Here is a 17,602-nt window from a genome sequence, read left to right on the forward strand (position 1 = left end):
ACTATGCATGAGTTCTGATCCTACGTGTAACCCAGTCCCAACCTTCTAGGTAACAGTGTTTGTAAATGAGAGCAGGATGACAGTTAATCCTAGCTACTTGTAGTGTGCCAGGAGAGAACACATCCTTAGTTAATGCAGCTTGATTTCTCAAGTGGCGGTGTGTCAGTTTGTGGTAACTCACTTGCACATGATCTATCAAAGATGTATATTCTCAGATAATTGGCCAGAACAATAGATTGACTAATACCAGGTTTCACAACTGCAAAAATATGACTTTGGACATCCTCTTGTTCTGAACTGTAGCAAAGCCTCTTGCTGTTTGTTGTGGATCAGTACTTAGCCTTTCTGATTCTCTTGGTCATGTTTGTCCCTGCTTGCACACAAACACAGTGATTGTTCAGATGATCAATACATATATGAGTGTGGTACTTTGGGTTTGTTCACACTGTTTACTAAACTTAACAATTTTTGCTATTTTGATGTTATGTGATAGGTATTTACAAATGTACATTTACTCACAAGAAGTTGGGAATTACCAAAGAACAGCTTGCAGGAAAAGTATTGCCCCATCTGATTCCTCTTAGTATTGAGAACAATCTTAATCTCAATCAGGTAGGAACATGACTGTTTTTCATGCTTTTACTTGACAGTTATCACAGAATAAATTTAAACTGTTGTTATAAAAAATTCGTACATTACTGCATGTCTCTGTCTGTTGTAAAAACAAGCCCACTACAGTACTGTTTGTTTTTACAGCAGACACAGACATACCAAAACCCTTCCCAGCTTTACTGTACTTGTGTGTTTGAAGCTTGTTATTTTTCAGTGTATTTACGTGATCTGGTGTAAAATTTAAAAATGAATAGTCACCTTCCAAATATCCTGCAAAAGCAGTTAGCTACTGACATAATAAGTATTCAAATAAAATGCTGTATTTCTATGAAATATTGGAAAAAGGAATAGTAGGTTGGTTTGTTTGTTTGAAAATGAATCTGGTAATACTCATATGTGGGGGGTTTGTCTGCATTGCCCCATTTCAATTTTTTTTCAGTGGCCTGTATTTTTCCCTGTTTCAGTGTGTACTCTACTTATAGTTTTGTATCTAATGCACGATAATGAAGGTCAATTATAAGTTATTTAAAAATCTGCACTTTATCTGACATTATGTACTGTAGGTTTATGAGGTATTACCTGCTAAGTTACACGTATCTGAATTCCATCGCTACAAAACCCAAACTTCTTACATCTTTCTTTTCCAGTTCAATTCTTTCATTTGTGTTATAAGAGATATGCTCAACAGATTGGAAGCAGAGCATAAAACGAAACTTGAGCAACTTCATGTCATGCAAGAGCAACAGAAGTAAGTGTTAATGTTTTATTTTGGAGAAGTAGTAATTTTTTGGCAAATGTTAGAAAACTCTAGCCATAGCATTAAAAAAACTAGGTTATTCTAAGTTCAGTAGTTGAGAATTACCTCAAATAAGCACAGTTGTCAGAAGATTTGCTTCTATGTGCTAAATTGCTTTCCTGTAGTTGCTGAGAAATAATACATACCAGAGAAACATAAACATTGCAGCCTTTTAGAAGGCTGTGATTTTTAAAAAAAAATTTTTATTTGGAGCTATTTTATGGAGTTTGATATGAGGTGAGATTTCTGAGGCAAAATAATTTGGGATATCTGAAATCTGGGTCACCCTGCTCAAAGGGAGAAACAAAGACCATGAGAAATGATTAGGAGGTGTTTACTATTTCTCATAGGAACATTTGCCAGTCTCCTGAAGGCATTATATAAAAGTGGTGGTGCTCTCCTAATGCAATTTTTTGGTATTATTTAAATGCAGAAGAATGATCTGCATTGTTAGATCAGTGCTGTGGATGTGATTACAAAGTTGTCTTTTTGTAATACACTCTGCACTATGTAGATCCTTGGACATAGCCAACCAAATGAGTGTCTCTGAAGAGGCAAGATCTAGCAGTACAGGCAATCAGGTAAGCAGTAATATGTAACTTACACATAGAGCATCGAAATTTAAAATTATCTAGTTGATATTTACAAAGCCTTAAATTACAGTATTTCAAGTAATGAAAGTTTTTTTTCTTTGACGTTAAACAGATTGACAAGGTATTTAATAATGGAACTGACCTTCTAACTAGTGGATCTGATGGTAAAGAGAATGAGATTTCGTCAATACAGAGAAAGGTGTGCTTTATTTTGTAATTCTTTTTTGTCTATCTGTCTAATACAAAGTTGTATCAGATAGGGTTGCATAAAAACAATGCATGTAAATATGTACCATATTTAAAGCTTTAGTAAAAAAACTAACTGCTTTTATATAGCACACCACTACACATAGTCATGTGAGAAGGTCCATGAAAAACGTTCAAATCATATCCTTTGATTTCCATGTGAGCCTTTTCTTGAAAATAGCTTTGTACATAGTAGGCAGCAATTAGGATTATAAATTTGTGGTCATTTTCTTTCTCCTTAATTATAGATTTAAATGAAACTAAAACTTCCCCACTGGATTTATTGGAAAACAAAATAGGGGTCCTTATTATAGAATTACAAAGAGAAATGAAGATAAAATGTAGAATTTTAAGTTGTAACACAGACTAACTTTTCCTGTACCTTTCAAAGTTAAGTGAAAACAGTCAGTTTGGGGTTAAATACAAGAAGCAAAGGAAAAACACAGCATAATATAGAATACAAGCTTTAACTATTGTGAAATTATTTCCATGCTAATAATTGTGGAAATGGCTCCCCAGAATCTACATATTTTATCATTTCTCTTTCTAGTTATCTGAATCCTCTCACTAATTTTAGACTGAGGGGGAATGATTAAATTATTTTATCCTTCATTATTATCAAAAATAGAGTTAAAATCCTCAAAAGACTCTTGAGCAGTTTTAAATTTAAATTCCCTTTTCAGCTCCATGGTCAATTGCATTTCTGTATCAAGTTAGTAACCATATAAAAACAAAAACTGGGAAGAATGCTTTTTCTTATTCCCAATATTAAGGAAACAACACTAAAGTGGTTTTGTTGATATATCTCTTCTATTTGAGATCTGCCCAAATTTCTCATTATGCTGCTTTTAGTATTGTATATATTTGCTTTAAGTACTTTCTAGCAATATGGTAAATATTATAATAGATTTTGCTTATTGGCTTTCTCTTTTGTGTAAATAATTGTATTGTTCACCACATATTACTGAAACGAGAGTGCTATTATGAAATAAAAATATGAATGTACATAATACGTATGAAAGAATAACCATTTTGTGCAACTTATTATCTCTATTTTTCCTTTTAAAGGCCTCACTTACACTGGAAGAGAAGCAAAAGTTAGCTAAAGAACAAGAACAGGCACAGAAACTGAAAAGCCAGCAACCTCTTAAGCCCCAAACAACTACAGTAACCCCTCCAGTGAAGCAGGTGAGAGAGAACAAACAACTGCACTGTTTCCATTGGAACTCTGATGCTTTTTCAAGGGCTATATGCATTTAGCGTTTTTTCCTCCTGTGAGTCACTTCTGTTTTCTCTGGTGGTACAATGGCACAGCTGAGAAAAGCTAAATGAAATTTTCATGTGCCATCCATTTGCATCATTAGCACTATTCCCCACTTCTTAAATTCCTAGAGTTTCCAAGGGTGTCATTATTAGCAGAAGGTTATTGTTCTAGATAAGGAAAGGACATATTAAGAAAGGTTTTTCTCTGAAGAGTTTATTAAGTAAATAAATGAAGAATTTGGGGATAGGAATGGGGCATTTAAGCAAATAGTCACAGTAGTACTTTTTGTGTAGTCTTAGATGTCAAATTAAAACTGCGTAACAATTAGTTCTAAGTAGCAAAGCACAAAAATAATCCAATTTCTCTTGTGTATTATTACATTTCATGCCCAATTCCATGCAGTGAATTGTAATTTCTGAAAACTTAATGCCAGGTCTGCAGGGGTAATGATAAAATACTGTTACTAGAATGTCTTTACAGGAAAAACATTTAACTGCATTTTATGTGTTTTGCAGACAAAAGACTTGACAGATACCTTGATAGATAATATGTCATCTTTAACTAGCCGTCCTATCAACCAAGCTCAAGTTGCATCTTCAAACAGCTTCTCTTCTGTTCCTTCTATGGGTGTTGGGATGGGGTTTTCATCACCCATTGACAACACAAAGCGAAATATGACAAACGGACTAAACACAAGTATGGGGTTTCAGACTGCCGGATTCACTATGGGAGCAGGTCTTGCCACTCAGAATTTCTTCAGTGGTCCAAGCGCAGGAGCAACCAAGATGAACATTGTACCACCTGCCAATATGCCAAATTACAGTCCTATGAATGCTGCATCTGCAGTCTCTCCACTGACACAACAAAACAGACCCCCAGATATGTCTGCTTTAGATAATCTTTTTGGTCCTCAAAAACCCAAAGTTAGCATGAAGCAGTTGGCTCAGCAGAAATCAAGCCAGTGGGTTAATCAGTTTGTGCCACCTCCAGGGTCCCCGAACACGAGCAATACAGCCTTGGGACCTCAGATGAACATGATAGGACAGCCGGGCTTTGGCATACAGGGTAATCCTTTCTTTTCTCCTCAGAACTTCGCACAACCAGCAAACACAATGACAAACAGCAGCTCAGCTAGCAATGACTTAAAAGATCTTTTTGGGTAAAATGTTTTGTTTTCTTCTTTCAAAGATTGATGAAATTTGGATCATGGGTAAGCTGATTAACATCTTGTTTTGATTAGTAAAAGCATGACTTGGGGAAACTTTCAACCCAGCAAAGTAATGACTTTTGGACAGGAAAAAAGGCTGATGTTGCATTCACCTGGTACTGCAGTGGAATTGTGTAAGTGCAAAGTCATCTTACATGCTAAAGGTCTTTTGTCTCTTTACCAACACGAGAGTACTGAAGGTAGGATGCGTATATTCAACTGAAAAAGGAGTATATCAAAATTATTCATAGGTGAACTCAGTCAACTCCTATGAAATTTCCTACAAAATTTTGTTTCTTAAGTTAAGCAGAAATGCTTAGGGGATAATGACACTAGTGGATGCAAACCTGGAGAATTATTTGTATTGCCTGGATTTGAAACAAGCTGTCATTTTGCCCTATGACAGTTTGTAAAAATTCTTACACTGGCCCAAAACTTTTGATAGCCGAATTATACTGAGAGAACTCTAACTCATAAGTGGGGGCAAGACTAAGAAGAGAGCATATTTTGACTTCCTTCTCTCATGTAAGCTAATGTAATGAATGTGGTAGTAAACTGTAACAAGATTCGTCAGGCATAAGAAGTTGTTCTAAAATGTGGTTCAGGTTTGGAACAGAGTAAGAACACTGCTTCAAAGGTCATGCTGGATTACAATCTCTTTTATAATGCCAGATCCTTGTTAACAGTCCCATAGCAAAAGCAACATACCACTTAAACCGGATTTTAAAATACATGTGGTGATTTCATCACGTTTATTATATATTCCATTGTTTTGGCTAATATGATACTGCTTCTAACGGATGTGTAAAAAGAATAATTGTAGTTACGGAACTTCACAAAATGAATGTAAATGTAAAATTCACATGTTGACTGCCCCAGCTGTGTAACTAAACATACGTTATATAGTTATACAGAAATATCTTGAATTAATAAATAATTTTGGGCTCAGTTGAGAAGATTAAAAAGGATCACTATATACAAGTTGCACAGGGTTGTGTGAAAAAGCAGACTGCCATAAATTGCCTTGACTAGAGTGAACTATTTCATTTTAATTTTGTTTTAAATCAAGTCCTTATGAAGGATAGATTGACATGAAGTGATTTCTCAAATATGGATTTGTAAGCTCTAGAATATATGATAAATACACAGGTATTTCAGATCCTTTTTATTGTATTACTCTAAATTCAATAAACATCTCCAGAAATCCAAGTAGTAGTTTCTTCTACTTCCCAGAAGGTGTATGTTCAGCTTGCCCATGATGGAATCTCTGCTCTGTCAGATACTACTGTTGGGTTTTAACTTTTTTTTCCTAAGAATTTTGAGAGCTTTCTTAACTAATATTTTGAAGACTGTAAATGGTTATTTTGAGAAGGAAAGAACTCATTACCTTTTTTACGGAAAGCCTACCTGCTTTATTTTTCAAAGCCTTTCACTGAAGAAACTCTTCTTTCATTTGCTGCTTAAGAAACCAAAGGGCCTTATGCTGTAAATATGACTTGTATTTTGTTATACTTCCACAGTTCTAAGCAGTTATAGCATTAAGCATATTTCTTAAAGAATCCTTTATGTATTATAGCTGCTGTGTTAGTCCTGTTATTTTAAAATACTTGGGACCAATGAATTTGTGGTCTAGAAAACAATACCTAACATACTGTGATGCTTATGTGCTGTTAATATTTGTGGTAAGCATTGTAGGTTATGTTAAAATATCCGTGTAAATTTAAATACAATACTAGAACTGTTGAACTGTTTAAGTTCATTTATGGTGGCTGGCACTCTATACTCTTAATCACACTAATGTCGTCTTTTATGTCTACTCCTGAAAGCTGTGTTTTGTTGGGGTAACCTAAGGCAAGCCTTTGAAGAATTACTTGAATCTGTATTCCTCTAAATTATTTGGAAAATAAGTTTATATTAAAAGCAACATCTCATAGGACTCTACAATGTATTAAATTAATACATCTATGGCAAAGGCAGTTGTAAAAGTCAGTGTCCTGATCTCGGGTTTCAGTCACTGGTCTCTCTGGACTGGGGGCTTTTCAGAACTGGATTTAGTTTAACCTATTGCAGGGAAAGTTAAGTGAAAAAAATTGATCTGATTTCATATATTAGACCTCCTAAACTGTGTGGTTTGGGGTATGTGCTTTTGGCATGGGCTGTACGAGAATATAATCTATTTTGTGAGAACAAAGTAAAAAAAAACCCGTACAAATTTAAATTAAAAGTGGCTCTTTGATGAAGTGGTAATGCAATGGAATAAGCTCTTTATCTGACTCAAGCAATAGGACTTTTTTCCATTTATATTAGAGAACATAATTTCAATTTCTCTTGTTTGCTGAAATTTTCAGAATGCCCAGAGTAGAAGGACAACAAAGAAAACTGAAAAGGGTGCTTATAACACCTCTAACAAAATCTTCCAGGTTTTTAAAAATTAAAAAAAACCAAACTGTAGTTAAAATGAGCGACTCCAATCCTCCTTCCATGTTGATGCCTCCTGCTTAGTGTGTCAGGAAATTCAGTGTGTGTGAAGTTCTCTAATTATTTCTTCTTAACTTAAAGGAAAGAGGACTTGCAAGAGGTAAGTTACCATGGCCACATGCCACTTGGCTCCTGCTACAATAGTTTTTCTTAAGGAAGCCTTGTCTGATTGAGCTCTCCACTTACAAGTCATCATTGTGAGGCCCTGCAAGAGGCTGGAAGACTTGTGGCCAGAGTGAATTGTTTGAGAGCAGTGATTGTGCTGCACATCCAAGGTTTTTTTTGAGAAAGAGAAAGGCAAAGGGACAGTGTTACAAAATGTGGGTGTTGCAGGAGCCTCCTGCATCTGAACTTGGATGGAAAGCAGTGTTACACCTAGCGTGGCCTGAAGCAGAGGGTCTCATGCAAAGTAAAATGGAGAACACAGGTTTGAAATTGGTACCTGATTAAGAAACTACAAATGCTGTTAATGAAATAGTAACCTGGTAAAAAATAAGTTCTTCTTTACAATGCCTTGAGCAAGACTGTAAATTCTGCCCTTCATATTCAGCCTAATTTAAAGGAAAAAATGTGGGAGCCTGTCGGGTTATATCATCACAGCACCCACTGTGCTCACCCACTGTGAGCATATCTTCATTCTGCTGTGGAAATGAGAACAGGGTCTGTGCTGAAGTGCCCAGCCCACCTAGTTTACATTCATTTGTAAAGGGGGGGGTAAAGGGAAGGGAGTAAGTTCCTATTCTTTAAGTGATTCATCTATATTATATTTAGTACAAAAGGAGAAGCTAAGTGAAAATAGCTGCACATCTTACATACATCAGTTGTGCTTTGCCGGCTCTGCTGTATGCTAAATGAACATGACTGCACCAAGACAGTAGTGTTTTCCATATTAGAGCTCTTGGTTCCATTTGGGTTAAAGTAGGAAAGCTGCTGAAGTATCCTCAAAACTCAGTCAGAGAGAGCAAACTAATCCTGTCAGAGGGAAGGATTGTATTAGAGGCTTGAAAAACCTCTGTGCTGATGGAGAACCTTAAAACTACTGAGTTTCAGATTAGCTTAGAAACCTGTGATTCTGACTTTTGAGAGGAGAGAAGCTGGGAGTGAAATGGCACAGGTGTCACTGGAGGAGGGAACAAATATTCTGTTCCTTTTCATCACACAGGTGGTGTGAATAAGGAACAGAACAGCCCTTGGAAGCTGCTTATGCAGGAGGGCAGCAGTACCAGAGGAGTCTCTTGAAATGTAATGGAATCCACCAATTATTTGGGAGATGGGGAGAGGAATTTTACTGGGAACATGGGTAGAGTGCCCTGGTTTGTTTTAATGAAGATACAATGTTCTCCTCACTGTGAATAAGAAATGTTGTGGGGAAGTTGTGGCCTTACACAGGTGTTGAGTACCCCCAAGTAAAAGGCTGAATTTTTGGATGTGTAGGTGCACAACATTTCAAGCCTTATTCTTTAAAACTTTCCTTTTCTGTTTTGTCTTTCTAGCTACAACTGGTTCACATTTATGTGAAACCTTAACAAATACCCTGATGGCCTTTTAAAGAAAAATGTATGTTGACTTCTGTATTATAACCTCTGTTGAAATGTTACCTGTATCTGTAGATACATAAGTGTGATTATATTATAGATTATAGGATTTTTGGATTTTTCAGTTCAACTGCACCGAAAAAACAGAGACTAAATGAGGAGTTAGATTTGAATCAAATTCCATAAAACTTCCATGCAGGCTAAGAATGACATGATACTTGTGTTATCTGTTATAAATATACATGCTTAGTCTGATGCTTAGTCTGCTTACATCTGTGTGACGAGCAGAAAAGGAAAGTTTTTAAAATATAAGTTTATGAACACTGGATTTTGCATTACAGTAAAGGTTTTGGACTTTAGAGTGACCTTTGTGTATTGATCAGGGGCTTTTTATTGGGGCTGGGTGGGATATTGCTGATTTGTGCCATTTCCAACAAAAGAAGAATAGGGAGCAGGAGTACAGAAAAAAAAGTACCCTGTTGTATATGTAACCCTTTTTTTCTTTGATAAGAGATATGCTGCATTTTATATATTCATTGTGAACTTTTCCTTTGAAATAGCTGTGAGAAAACCTATCTGGAGAATTTCAGATGAGTTAGCTGATTTTCAAGTGAGGTTCTGACTTGTACCTTACCTTCCATTAGGTTTTGACTGCTTTGCAAGGAAATTACACAAGGCAGTAAAACCTTGGATTCATACACCAAATCCTCTTGCTATTAAGGCCTCACCCTTGTATCAACATAACAAACAAGCCCCGAAGTTGTACTGTCTTTAAGTTCTCTGAACAGGTCTAACTGCTGTACAGATTCCTGAGATGAAGCTGTAAATGAAAATGTGTTATAGTGAACTCAGGCCTTGAGCAAAATATTTAATACTTGTTTATTTGTCTAATTGTACAGTCTCTGTACTAGTGGCAGATTTATGTTCTGATTGTAAAACATTAAAATTCTCATGAGATTTATAAAATGATATTGTTGTGTCAGCCGTGATTCATAAATAGAACTGTCATAGCATGGCATCAGTGTATATCTGGTTTATTGGACATCTCTTCAATACCAAAATTATTCTTGTATCAACTTTTAGATCAGTTACTTTGAAGCTATGTAAAAGGTACAGTGACAGTTTTGAGAAATACACACCACTTTGTATTCTGAATTAGGTTGCCTATGGAAATAAATGAACTTTTCATATTTTCACGTTGGAAGATATTTTTATTGAAAATTGTCATTAAATTACCTAATAGTAACTTCTGTAGAAAACTCTTTCCCTGTACATTTTGTTTGAAATACATTTTATCCTACATACTTTCATGTTTGTTTCTTAGAGATTGCTGTCCAGACATTTGTAAAATGCCATCACATATTGCTTTCATTCAATGGATAAAAGTTCTGGGGAAAAGCTGCCACACTAGATGCCTCTAAAATTATAATTTACTTTTTCTAAGACCATGCTGGGATTCTGATGACACATAGTGATCTCAGTTCGCATTTTCACAGCTCATTGACCCAGAAACCAACCCTTTCTCTAAACCCGATTTTCAAGATACACTGCTTTGTAAGGTTAGAGTTTGCCAGCACTCCGAAGGAATGTAGTTCTCAGCTTTTTGTATGGTACAAATTCTTCAAGTACAAGACATCTGGCTTCTGATCTGCTTAGAAGCATCATTGTTGGCCGGAGATGGTGTGGGAGAAGAGAGTAGAACAAAAAGATAGATTCGGTGAAAATGGAAAGGTAGCACCAGGTGGCTTCAATTCTGTCTTCATTTTCACTTGCTGAGGATGGCAGCAGACCCGTTCCTTCCACAGCTGTATCCAGTCCTGTCATATGCCAGCCCCCTGCTGAGAAAATGCCTGCCTTAATTTGCTCAGCTAATCTCAGTCCTGATCTGACTGGTATGTCCTTCACCTTGGAAATGTTCTCTTTGTCTTTCCATGTCTGGATATTGGTAGGATCCCTAACTTCTACCCGTTTCTTAAGCAAGAAGGTTTCAAGTGCTGAAATCCAGATGTTCTGGGTTGGTTTGGTGTGGTGTAAAGTTGACATTTTTATAAACTCTTTCATTAACTCAGATGGCATAAATCTTCAAGCAGGGAAAGCTGGAGATTTTTGCAGTTGTTTTTTCTTTGCCTGGAATCCTTTGATATTGGCAGCTAATTGTGTTTCATCATTTAAATATCTCTAGTCTGACCTTTGGATTTGTTATACACCAGAACTTTAGGTTAATCTTTTTTATATCAGCATTTGTAAAGCTGTGTTACCAGCTGGAGATCACTGCACTTGCTCAGTAGGTTGGAAAATGGCTCATGGAGTAACAAGGTAGATTCTGATTTCCTGTGCCAAACTGACAAAGCAGGAATTCAGTTTATACTCTTATCCATGCACAAACCCAAGAGCAGCTAAATAATAATAAATACTAGTTATTCAAGCTCTAAAACAATTTACTAAGAATTCTAAGCGTAAAATTTGAACTCTAGGCTTCAAAAAAATTCTTTTTTTCCTCTGTAGGACACCTACCTATGAACTGTACTGTTAGGCTCTATTGCAGTTTCTTCCTCCAAATTAAGGCAGTTGTGGATGTGAAATGATTGGAAACTTAGAAATGGTAGAAGTTTAATGACCTACCTATACTTACATACCAATTTTCTAAGGTTGGGGGTTTCTTTCCACTTTTTGCTTTTGCCATAATTATTATTTGGCCTTTTTCCATAGAATTTCTTAAAATGCTTCACTTTTTGCACAACATTCAAAAGACTAGGTTTTACACTCTCCTGCAATAATCATCTAAGGATAATCAAAGAAGAACCTCCATTTTTAACAACATCAATGAAAATATTATCTTTTACCTGAGAACCAAGAGGTTTGGGAGCTGAAGTTGCGACACAGGCAAAGGCATGTAGGTTTAATTTTTTAATTTATAGATTGTAAGAGATTTGACAGATTTCGTCACATCTCTTAGAACTTAATAATTTTAAACAAATATTTTACTCAAAGAAGAAAAGTTTATCATTTTAAGCTGTCTCTATGTCATAACTTTTAAACGAGAAAAGGTTGCGTGAAAGGTATTCTGGAGCTTATTTTATTCTAACATAACTAAGCCCTAGCTGCAGTTCAGCATAAACACAACTCTCCCTTCAAGAGCATATATAGATTTTCATCTCTGTTTTTAAGATTAATGTGACTGCTCAATCATCCTTCCCCCTCATTCCTTCTCAGCCCTTTGCAACTTCAAACCTGTTGCCCACTTTCAACCCTTGTTTGATGAAAGCGTTGTTAAAATACCAAAGATAAAGAATTAATGTAAGTTTTATGGTATCTGTTACCTCATTAGACCAACTTTGCACTTCAGGTGAGGGAAGGGCTGCAGAGATAGCTCTGGTTAGACACTAGAAAATTCACTTAAAGGAGAGCCCCCAGGAAGGCAGGTTTTATGAATTCCGATCTTCATGTAGTAGTGAATTTTATTTTCATATTCCACAGTTTTGGTCTCCAACAGTATTTAAAAGGAAAGAATTGTATTGTTCACTTCTATAATGATGTCTTCTTTTAAAGAGTTCAGATCTAGGATTAGAGAAACACAATGAGCTACATGCTATAATTTGGTGAATCAATCACGACTATTCACGATAGTTATTAATAGTTATTAATAGTGTAAGTAGTTATTAATAGTATAAGTGTACTGCCTGGCATAGATTATCTGTTAAACATGGAAAGAAGACAATACCAAAGACCACTCCCCTTTTAAATGTATTTTTCATATAAGAAGAAAAGGGAAAACACAAATTTGAAGAGGTGGAATGATCTTTTGAATAACTTGTAACAAAAAGATTTCTAAAAACATCAAAGCAGTTCCTTACTGATAATGACAGGCTGTGAAAGCTTATGAGACGTTAATTTCAAAATTATTTGTAAGATACAAGAAAACTGCCATAAGGTGTCACTATAACCCAAGGAACTTTCAAATAAATGTCAAACATTATAGAAATGTTCTTGCCCAGCTACAAGACTCTCCTTATACAGCTTTGTGAAAGTAAAAATGGACTTATTTTTAATTAACAAACTATTCCGGTAGGCACAGAAATCATCATCAAGTGTATCTGTATTAGTGCAATGGTGTAGAAGCTCTGTCCTTTTTTCTTTTTGTGGAGAAACAGACATACTTCACATAGGAACTTTCCACATAGAAATGCTTTAAAAGCCCTCTTACAGTGTAAGGTAAGAAATGAGTATTTAATTAGCAGTTTTCAGTAAGGAAAATTATAAATAGGATTTCTTATTTCCATTATTATTTTATATGTTACATAGCATGCTAAGAACCACTATTTTTATTTTGTGTCCAACTGTGATCAAGTGTCTTTCCTACTGGCAGTCTGATTGGGAAGCAGAAGTGAGAAACTAAAGATGAATTTTTTTAACCATTTGGAATTAGTGCTGGTTTTGCTGCAGTTATCAGGGAAACAAACACAACATCTGAAAAATTCATTTGGGCTGACTCAACACAAAGCATTTTAACCTGGCAGGAAAGCACTCAGTTCTCATATGTGGTAAAATAGAAACCAGGATTCTGAAGTCTTTGAGTCCCTCTTCATTTATGGCAGAAAATTGTAGATGTAAAGCCATAGGTTTCAAAATCTGAAGGACCAGATCAGTCATTTACTCTAAACCCTTGTATAACATGGGATCCCAGGTCACCTCTTCTATTTGACATCAGATGCTGTAGATCTTGAAGGCTGAATTCCTACAGTACCCTCTTTTTTTTATGTAATGTTGCAATGACTTTTACAGGTGCCAATACAATAAGGGTCTCCAGTACACCAGACACTATACAAATACAAAGGAAGAATTGGCTTCAGCCCAAAGTTTCATGCCCAACAATAAAATATGTTTACCACCTGGGTGGACCTCTTAGGCACCACTTAAGGACATTGGTTTAATGGTGGCCTTGGCATTGGTGGGTTAACAGATGGACTCGATGATCTTAAAGGTCTTTTCCTGAAAGAATGATTTCATGATTCAATGAAAGCTACCAGACAACTTTTACCAAGGCCTTGTTCTTGGGCAAAGCATTGTCAAACTTACAGTGCTGTGAACATTAAAGTCTGCCAACCCTAAGGCTTATGTGCAGATGAAACCAGTATTCATTATCTCTGCTTAATTACTTAGCTCCATTTGGAAGATATGGAGGCATTTAAAACTTTCAAAGAGGCTTAGTTTTGAAACATCAAAATGTTTTAATTCAATTTAATTTTAAGAACTCTTCAGTTAGGAAGAGAGGTCACTCAGGTTTTTCTAGCCTTTGAGCTCTTGGTGAGAGCTAAAACGGCAAAGTTTTCTTGCATTAATTAAAGAAGGTTCCTCCAGATAACAAGAACAAGCTGTGGTCCAAAAACCATCTCACAAGCACCAGGGACGTGATCACATGGCCTTGAACTGAAAAGAAACTGATTAAAAATTCACAGAGTTATTCTTGTGTATTTCCACTGGAAGACCCCAGCAGCTTTTGGTTACTGTTAAGGCTGATTGCTCAGCATCTTTGTGTTAATTCAGCAGAAACACCAAAAGGTTAAATTGACTTTCTCAGGATGTCAGTGTCAGGGTGTCAATTACTGTGATAATTAAACATTTGTAAAGAGTTCAAAATTTTATATTTTACAAGCATTAGGAGACGTGGTGCTTGCAAGACAATCAGCACATAAAATGTGTATGCTATCCAGTCTGCACTGAAACCAGTAGCAAAAATCTCTCTTAAATGTGGCAAAGTTTACCCCATCCATTATGTTGAATAATCATCGGTAGGAGTAGCATAAAGATGTTTTTTCAAGGCTTTTCAACAAACGAAATAACTAAAAAATTTGGTAGCCTCTAGGTGTACATTTACTAGAAACTACTCTTCCACATAAGTTATGTTTATTGCTGGTTCTGATATTTGCATGCTTGGTTTTCTTACTCTGAATCAAGCAAGGCACAGCTATGGTTAGGAAGGCACATCTCCTGTATGTGCACTTGATCCATTTCAAGTTTTCTTGCAACTCACTTTACTCTTGAACACCTGAGGTAATGATGGTAATGTGAGCCCACAGCAGCAGCTGTCTGCATGCTGGTTTAGGTCTATATTGGGTCTAAAATACGGTTTTAACACACTTACTAGTGGTCTTTGGGGATAGGAGTCTGTAGTTTCAGTACTATCTACAAGTTATGTGAGCTATATAGTTTTTATTTTGCAAAATATTTCTTTGCAAGTGCAGGCAAATGCTGTGTCTTGGACTTAGCCTCCAGCTTGCAAGCAGCAGACTTACATGTATGTAATTCACTACATTTGGAAAAGGTCTGAGATAGCAAAAGGAGGATCATAATGTGGTATAATTTCTGAAAAAGAAAATTAGGGCATAGGATTAAATCAGGAAAGAAAAAAGTAGTAACAATGACAACTGGGTCCATAAGGGTTATCATATTAGGTCTTATCTAGGAAGAAAGAGTTCCTCAGCTGATGCTCCAAAATGTGTGCTGGGATTAGTCACATAGGTATTGCCATGGCCTCACCCAGCTCATTCTTGTTGGGCATTGGGTAGTGCCCCTGTGGATGGTGCTCCAGCAGGAACAGGGCACTGCAAAGCTGGTGTGGCAGTCTCTGCAGCAGTGTTTTGGAATCCAGGCACTTTGCTACTCTGTGAGCCTGAGGAGGAGGAAACAGAGAAGCAGCACTGCTCCTGTCGAGTGGCCTCCCCACAGAGATGCATGAGTAACACACTTTTCTTCAGACCTTATAGAAAGAGCCAGTGAATTTCAAAAGGGGCTACTGCTGCAGCACTGCAGAAGTGCAGGCAGTGAAGGATTGCAAAGAGTAAAGACAAGGGAGAGAGGAAACCTACTGTGAGAAATGTGTAATTCCGTTAATGGTGAGGCAGGTGGCATTGCTAATGAGAGACACCTACACCCACGAGGGGAAAGTACCCTCCCAGGGGCCAGCCAGGATGTATCTCTGAGGGAGCTACTTGAATCAGTCCCAAACGAATGAAGGACAGACTTCAGATATCTGTGCTAAATGCAGCTAGAGAATATGTGGATAAGTGAACAAGGCACTAAATTTTAAGCATAACCCCTTTCTTGTGTCTGCTCTGTGCTCTCTTTATCCAAACCAGGACCAGAAGCCCAGAAAGCATGGCAAGATAAAACCCTTTTTTCCACAGCTGCTGGGAAATACGGGTTTTGAATACCACTTTCCAACCTGAGGTTCAGTCTTCTAAAGAGAATTCTTTGCACTGAAGTTCACACCATTTCCAGTTTGGAGCTGGGTTCTTCCACAGTTTCAGGTGTTCAGCTGCCATAAGAGCATTCAGGAAACTATCTCAAATGCCAGCAAATAGATGTTTGTTTAAATGGAAGAAAATTTCATGATGTTGTTTCACATATATATATTCCTAAACCCATACATACCTCTGGTGTCTGGCAGCTGGCCTGCTGGGGTTCATTTTCTGTGTGCCTGGTGAAAGTTGGAGAGGCTGCTTTAATGCACACGTGATTGCGTTGGGCCTTTCCGTTGTGGTGACCTTGCTGCTTCATCTGTTGGCACACCCCAGCAGAAAACCAGGGCTAGGGGTCTGGAGTGAGAAACCAGGAGGAATTTCTTCCTTTTGCTCAGTTTGGAGATGGCCAGGTTCAAGCCTGAGCAGTGTGAGTAGGAGGAGGCAGAGGAGGAAGAGGAGGTGCAGCTGTTCCCAGGGCAGCAGGACAAGCTTCAGGGAGAGTTACTGGTCCCTCCTTGATTTGGCAATGAGAGCAGTTGCTGTTCAACCCAACTAGACAGAAATACACCCAGTGAAGCCCTGCTAGAGGCATGTGGGTAGGTAGTGCTGAGATCTGGAGGTACCCATGCTCTAGATGCTTGCTATGGAAGGACTGTTCTGCAAGGACAAATGTGTTGGCCGTGCCGAGCCAACACTTCTCTACATCACATGAATTATTCAAAGGGGATAAAGAAAGTCTAACCAGAGCTGCAGCAAAAGAGACTGCAGCAAAGCCTAACTCAGCTCCTAAGTATGCTCCCTCCCTCTCTTCTCCCCTCCTGGTTCATACAATGAATAAAGGATTTCAGTGAAAGGTGTTTGCCTGCCTCACATAACCCTGGGGAAGTGTATTTTCCAACATTGCCTACCTCAAAGTGGAGCTGGGACAATCCAGATGTTCGGTATTTGTATTATGGAGACTTCTAAAACCCAGAGACTGGGGAGGAATGTAGTGGTGGATGCATACTCCTTGTGCTGCTTTGGCCCAGATTTACATCCCACTCAAACCTACTCCTCCAGTTCAAACACCCAAATGAGAAGTTTGTAAGTGAAAAGAACGCAGATCCAGTTCCTATCTCTGGAGGAATTGCTTTCTGGCTTTCTTTTTTTCTCCTCTCTCTCTTTAGAGTCTGGATAGACCAAGCTCTGAACAGAAGTTAGGGCGAAAGTGTGGCCCCTGAGCCTGAAAGGATAAGGACAGTGTAGGGCAGGAGGGAGGGACCAGAGCCATGGCCACTGGCTCAGGGACACCAGGTGGCCTGTGGCAGAACAGGAGCTGGGGTTGGTGGATGGGCAGCTGCCTGGCCTCCACATGGCAACTCTCAGCTGGGGACTTCCAGGGAAAATCAATTCTTGTTGTGTTCGTGGCCTGATGAGGCACTGACAGGCTCTTAATTTAACTGTCCTTGTAGGAGTGAGGTAATGTGCCAAGTACAAAGCTCTCCATTTTCCTAGCCATCTACAAGGTTTCTGCCTTCCCCCTCACCTAAAGGGAGGGGCTGATAGAGAAGGGATGTATTAAATTGTTTTGGGGTTTTTGTTTGGTTGTTTTTCTTTGTTTGTTTTGTTTTGTTTTTTCTTTCTTTTTTTT

At 37.6% G+C, this 17,602-nt stretch overlaps 1 protein-coding gene and 1 long non-coding RNA gene across 3 annotated transcripts in view; one reads left to right on the plus strand and one right to left on the minus strand.

The window, feature by feature from the left end:
• Positions 1–9,927, plus strand: part of SCYL2 (SCY1 like pseudokinase 2) — a 38,357-nt gene extending 28,430 nt beyond the window's left edge. For both annotated transcript variants that reach the window (XM_069000860.1, XM_069000870.1), the window contains exons 13-18: positions 494–612; positions 1,260–1,360; positions 1,923–1,989; positions 2,114–2,200; positions 3,316–3,435; positions 4,027–9,927. In XM_069000860.1, the coding sequence (XP_068856961.1) occupies positions 494–612; positions 1,260–1,360; positions 1,923–1,989; positions 2,114–2,200; positions 3,316–3,435; positions 4,027–4,674 (1,142 nt within the window). In that variant the 3' untranslated portion in view covers positions 4,675–9,927. The remainder of the gene's footprint in view (positions 1–493; positions 613–1,259; positions 1,361–1,922; positions 1,990–2,113; positions 2,201–3,315; positions 3,436–4,026) is intronic.
• Positions 9,928–10,025: 98 nt separating this feature from the next.
• LOC138102992 (uncharacterized) lies at positions 10,026–16,383 on the minus strand. Its single transcript, XR_011147632.1, has 3 exons — positions 16,163–16,383; positions 12,052–12,289; positions 10,026–11,072 (listed from the first exon to the last, which is right to left on the minus strand). It is a non-coding gene; the product is annotated as an uncharacterized lncRNA (long non-coding RNA).
• Positions 16,384–17,602: the final 1,219 nt, after the last annotated feature.

The sequence above is a fragment of the Aphelocoma coerulescens genome, chromosome 1A (genome assembly GCF_041296385.1).
Source record: "Aphelocoma coerulescens isolate FSJ_1873_10779 chromosome 1A, UR_Acoe_1.0, whole genome shotgun sequence".
Taxonomy (NCBI): domain Eukaryota; kingdom Metazoa; phylum Chordata; class Aves; order Passeriformes; family Corvidae; genus Aphelocoma; species Aphelocoma coerulescens.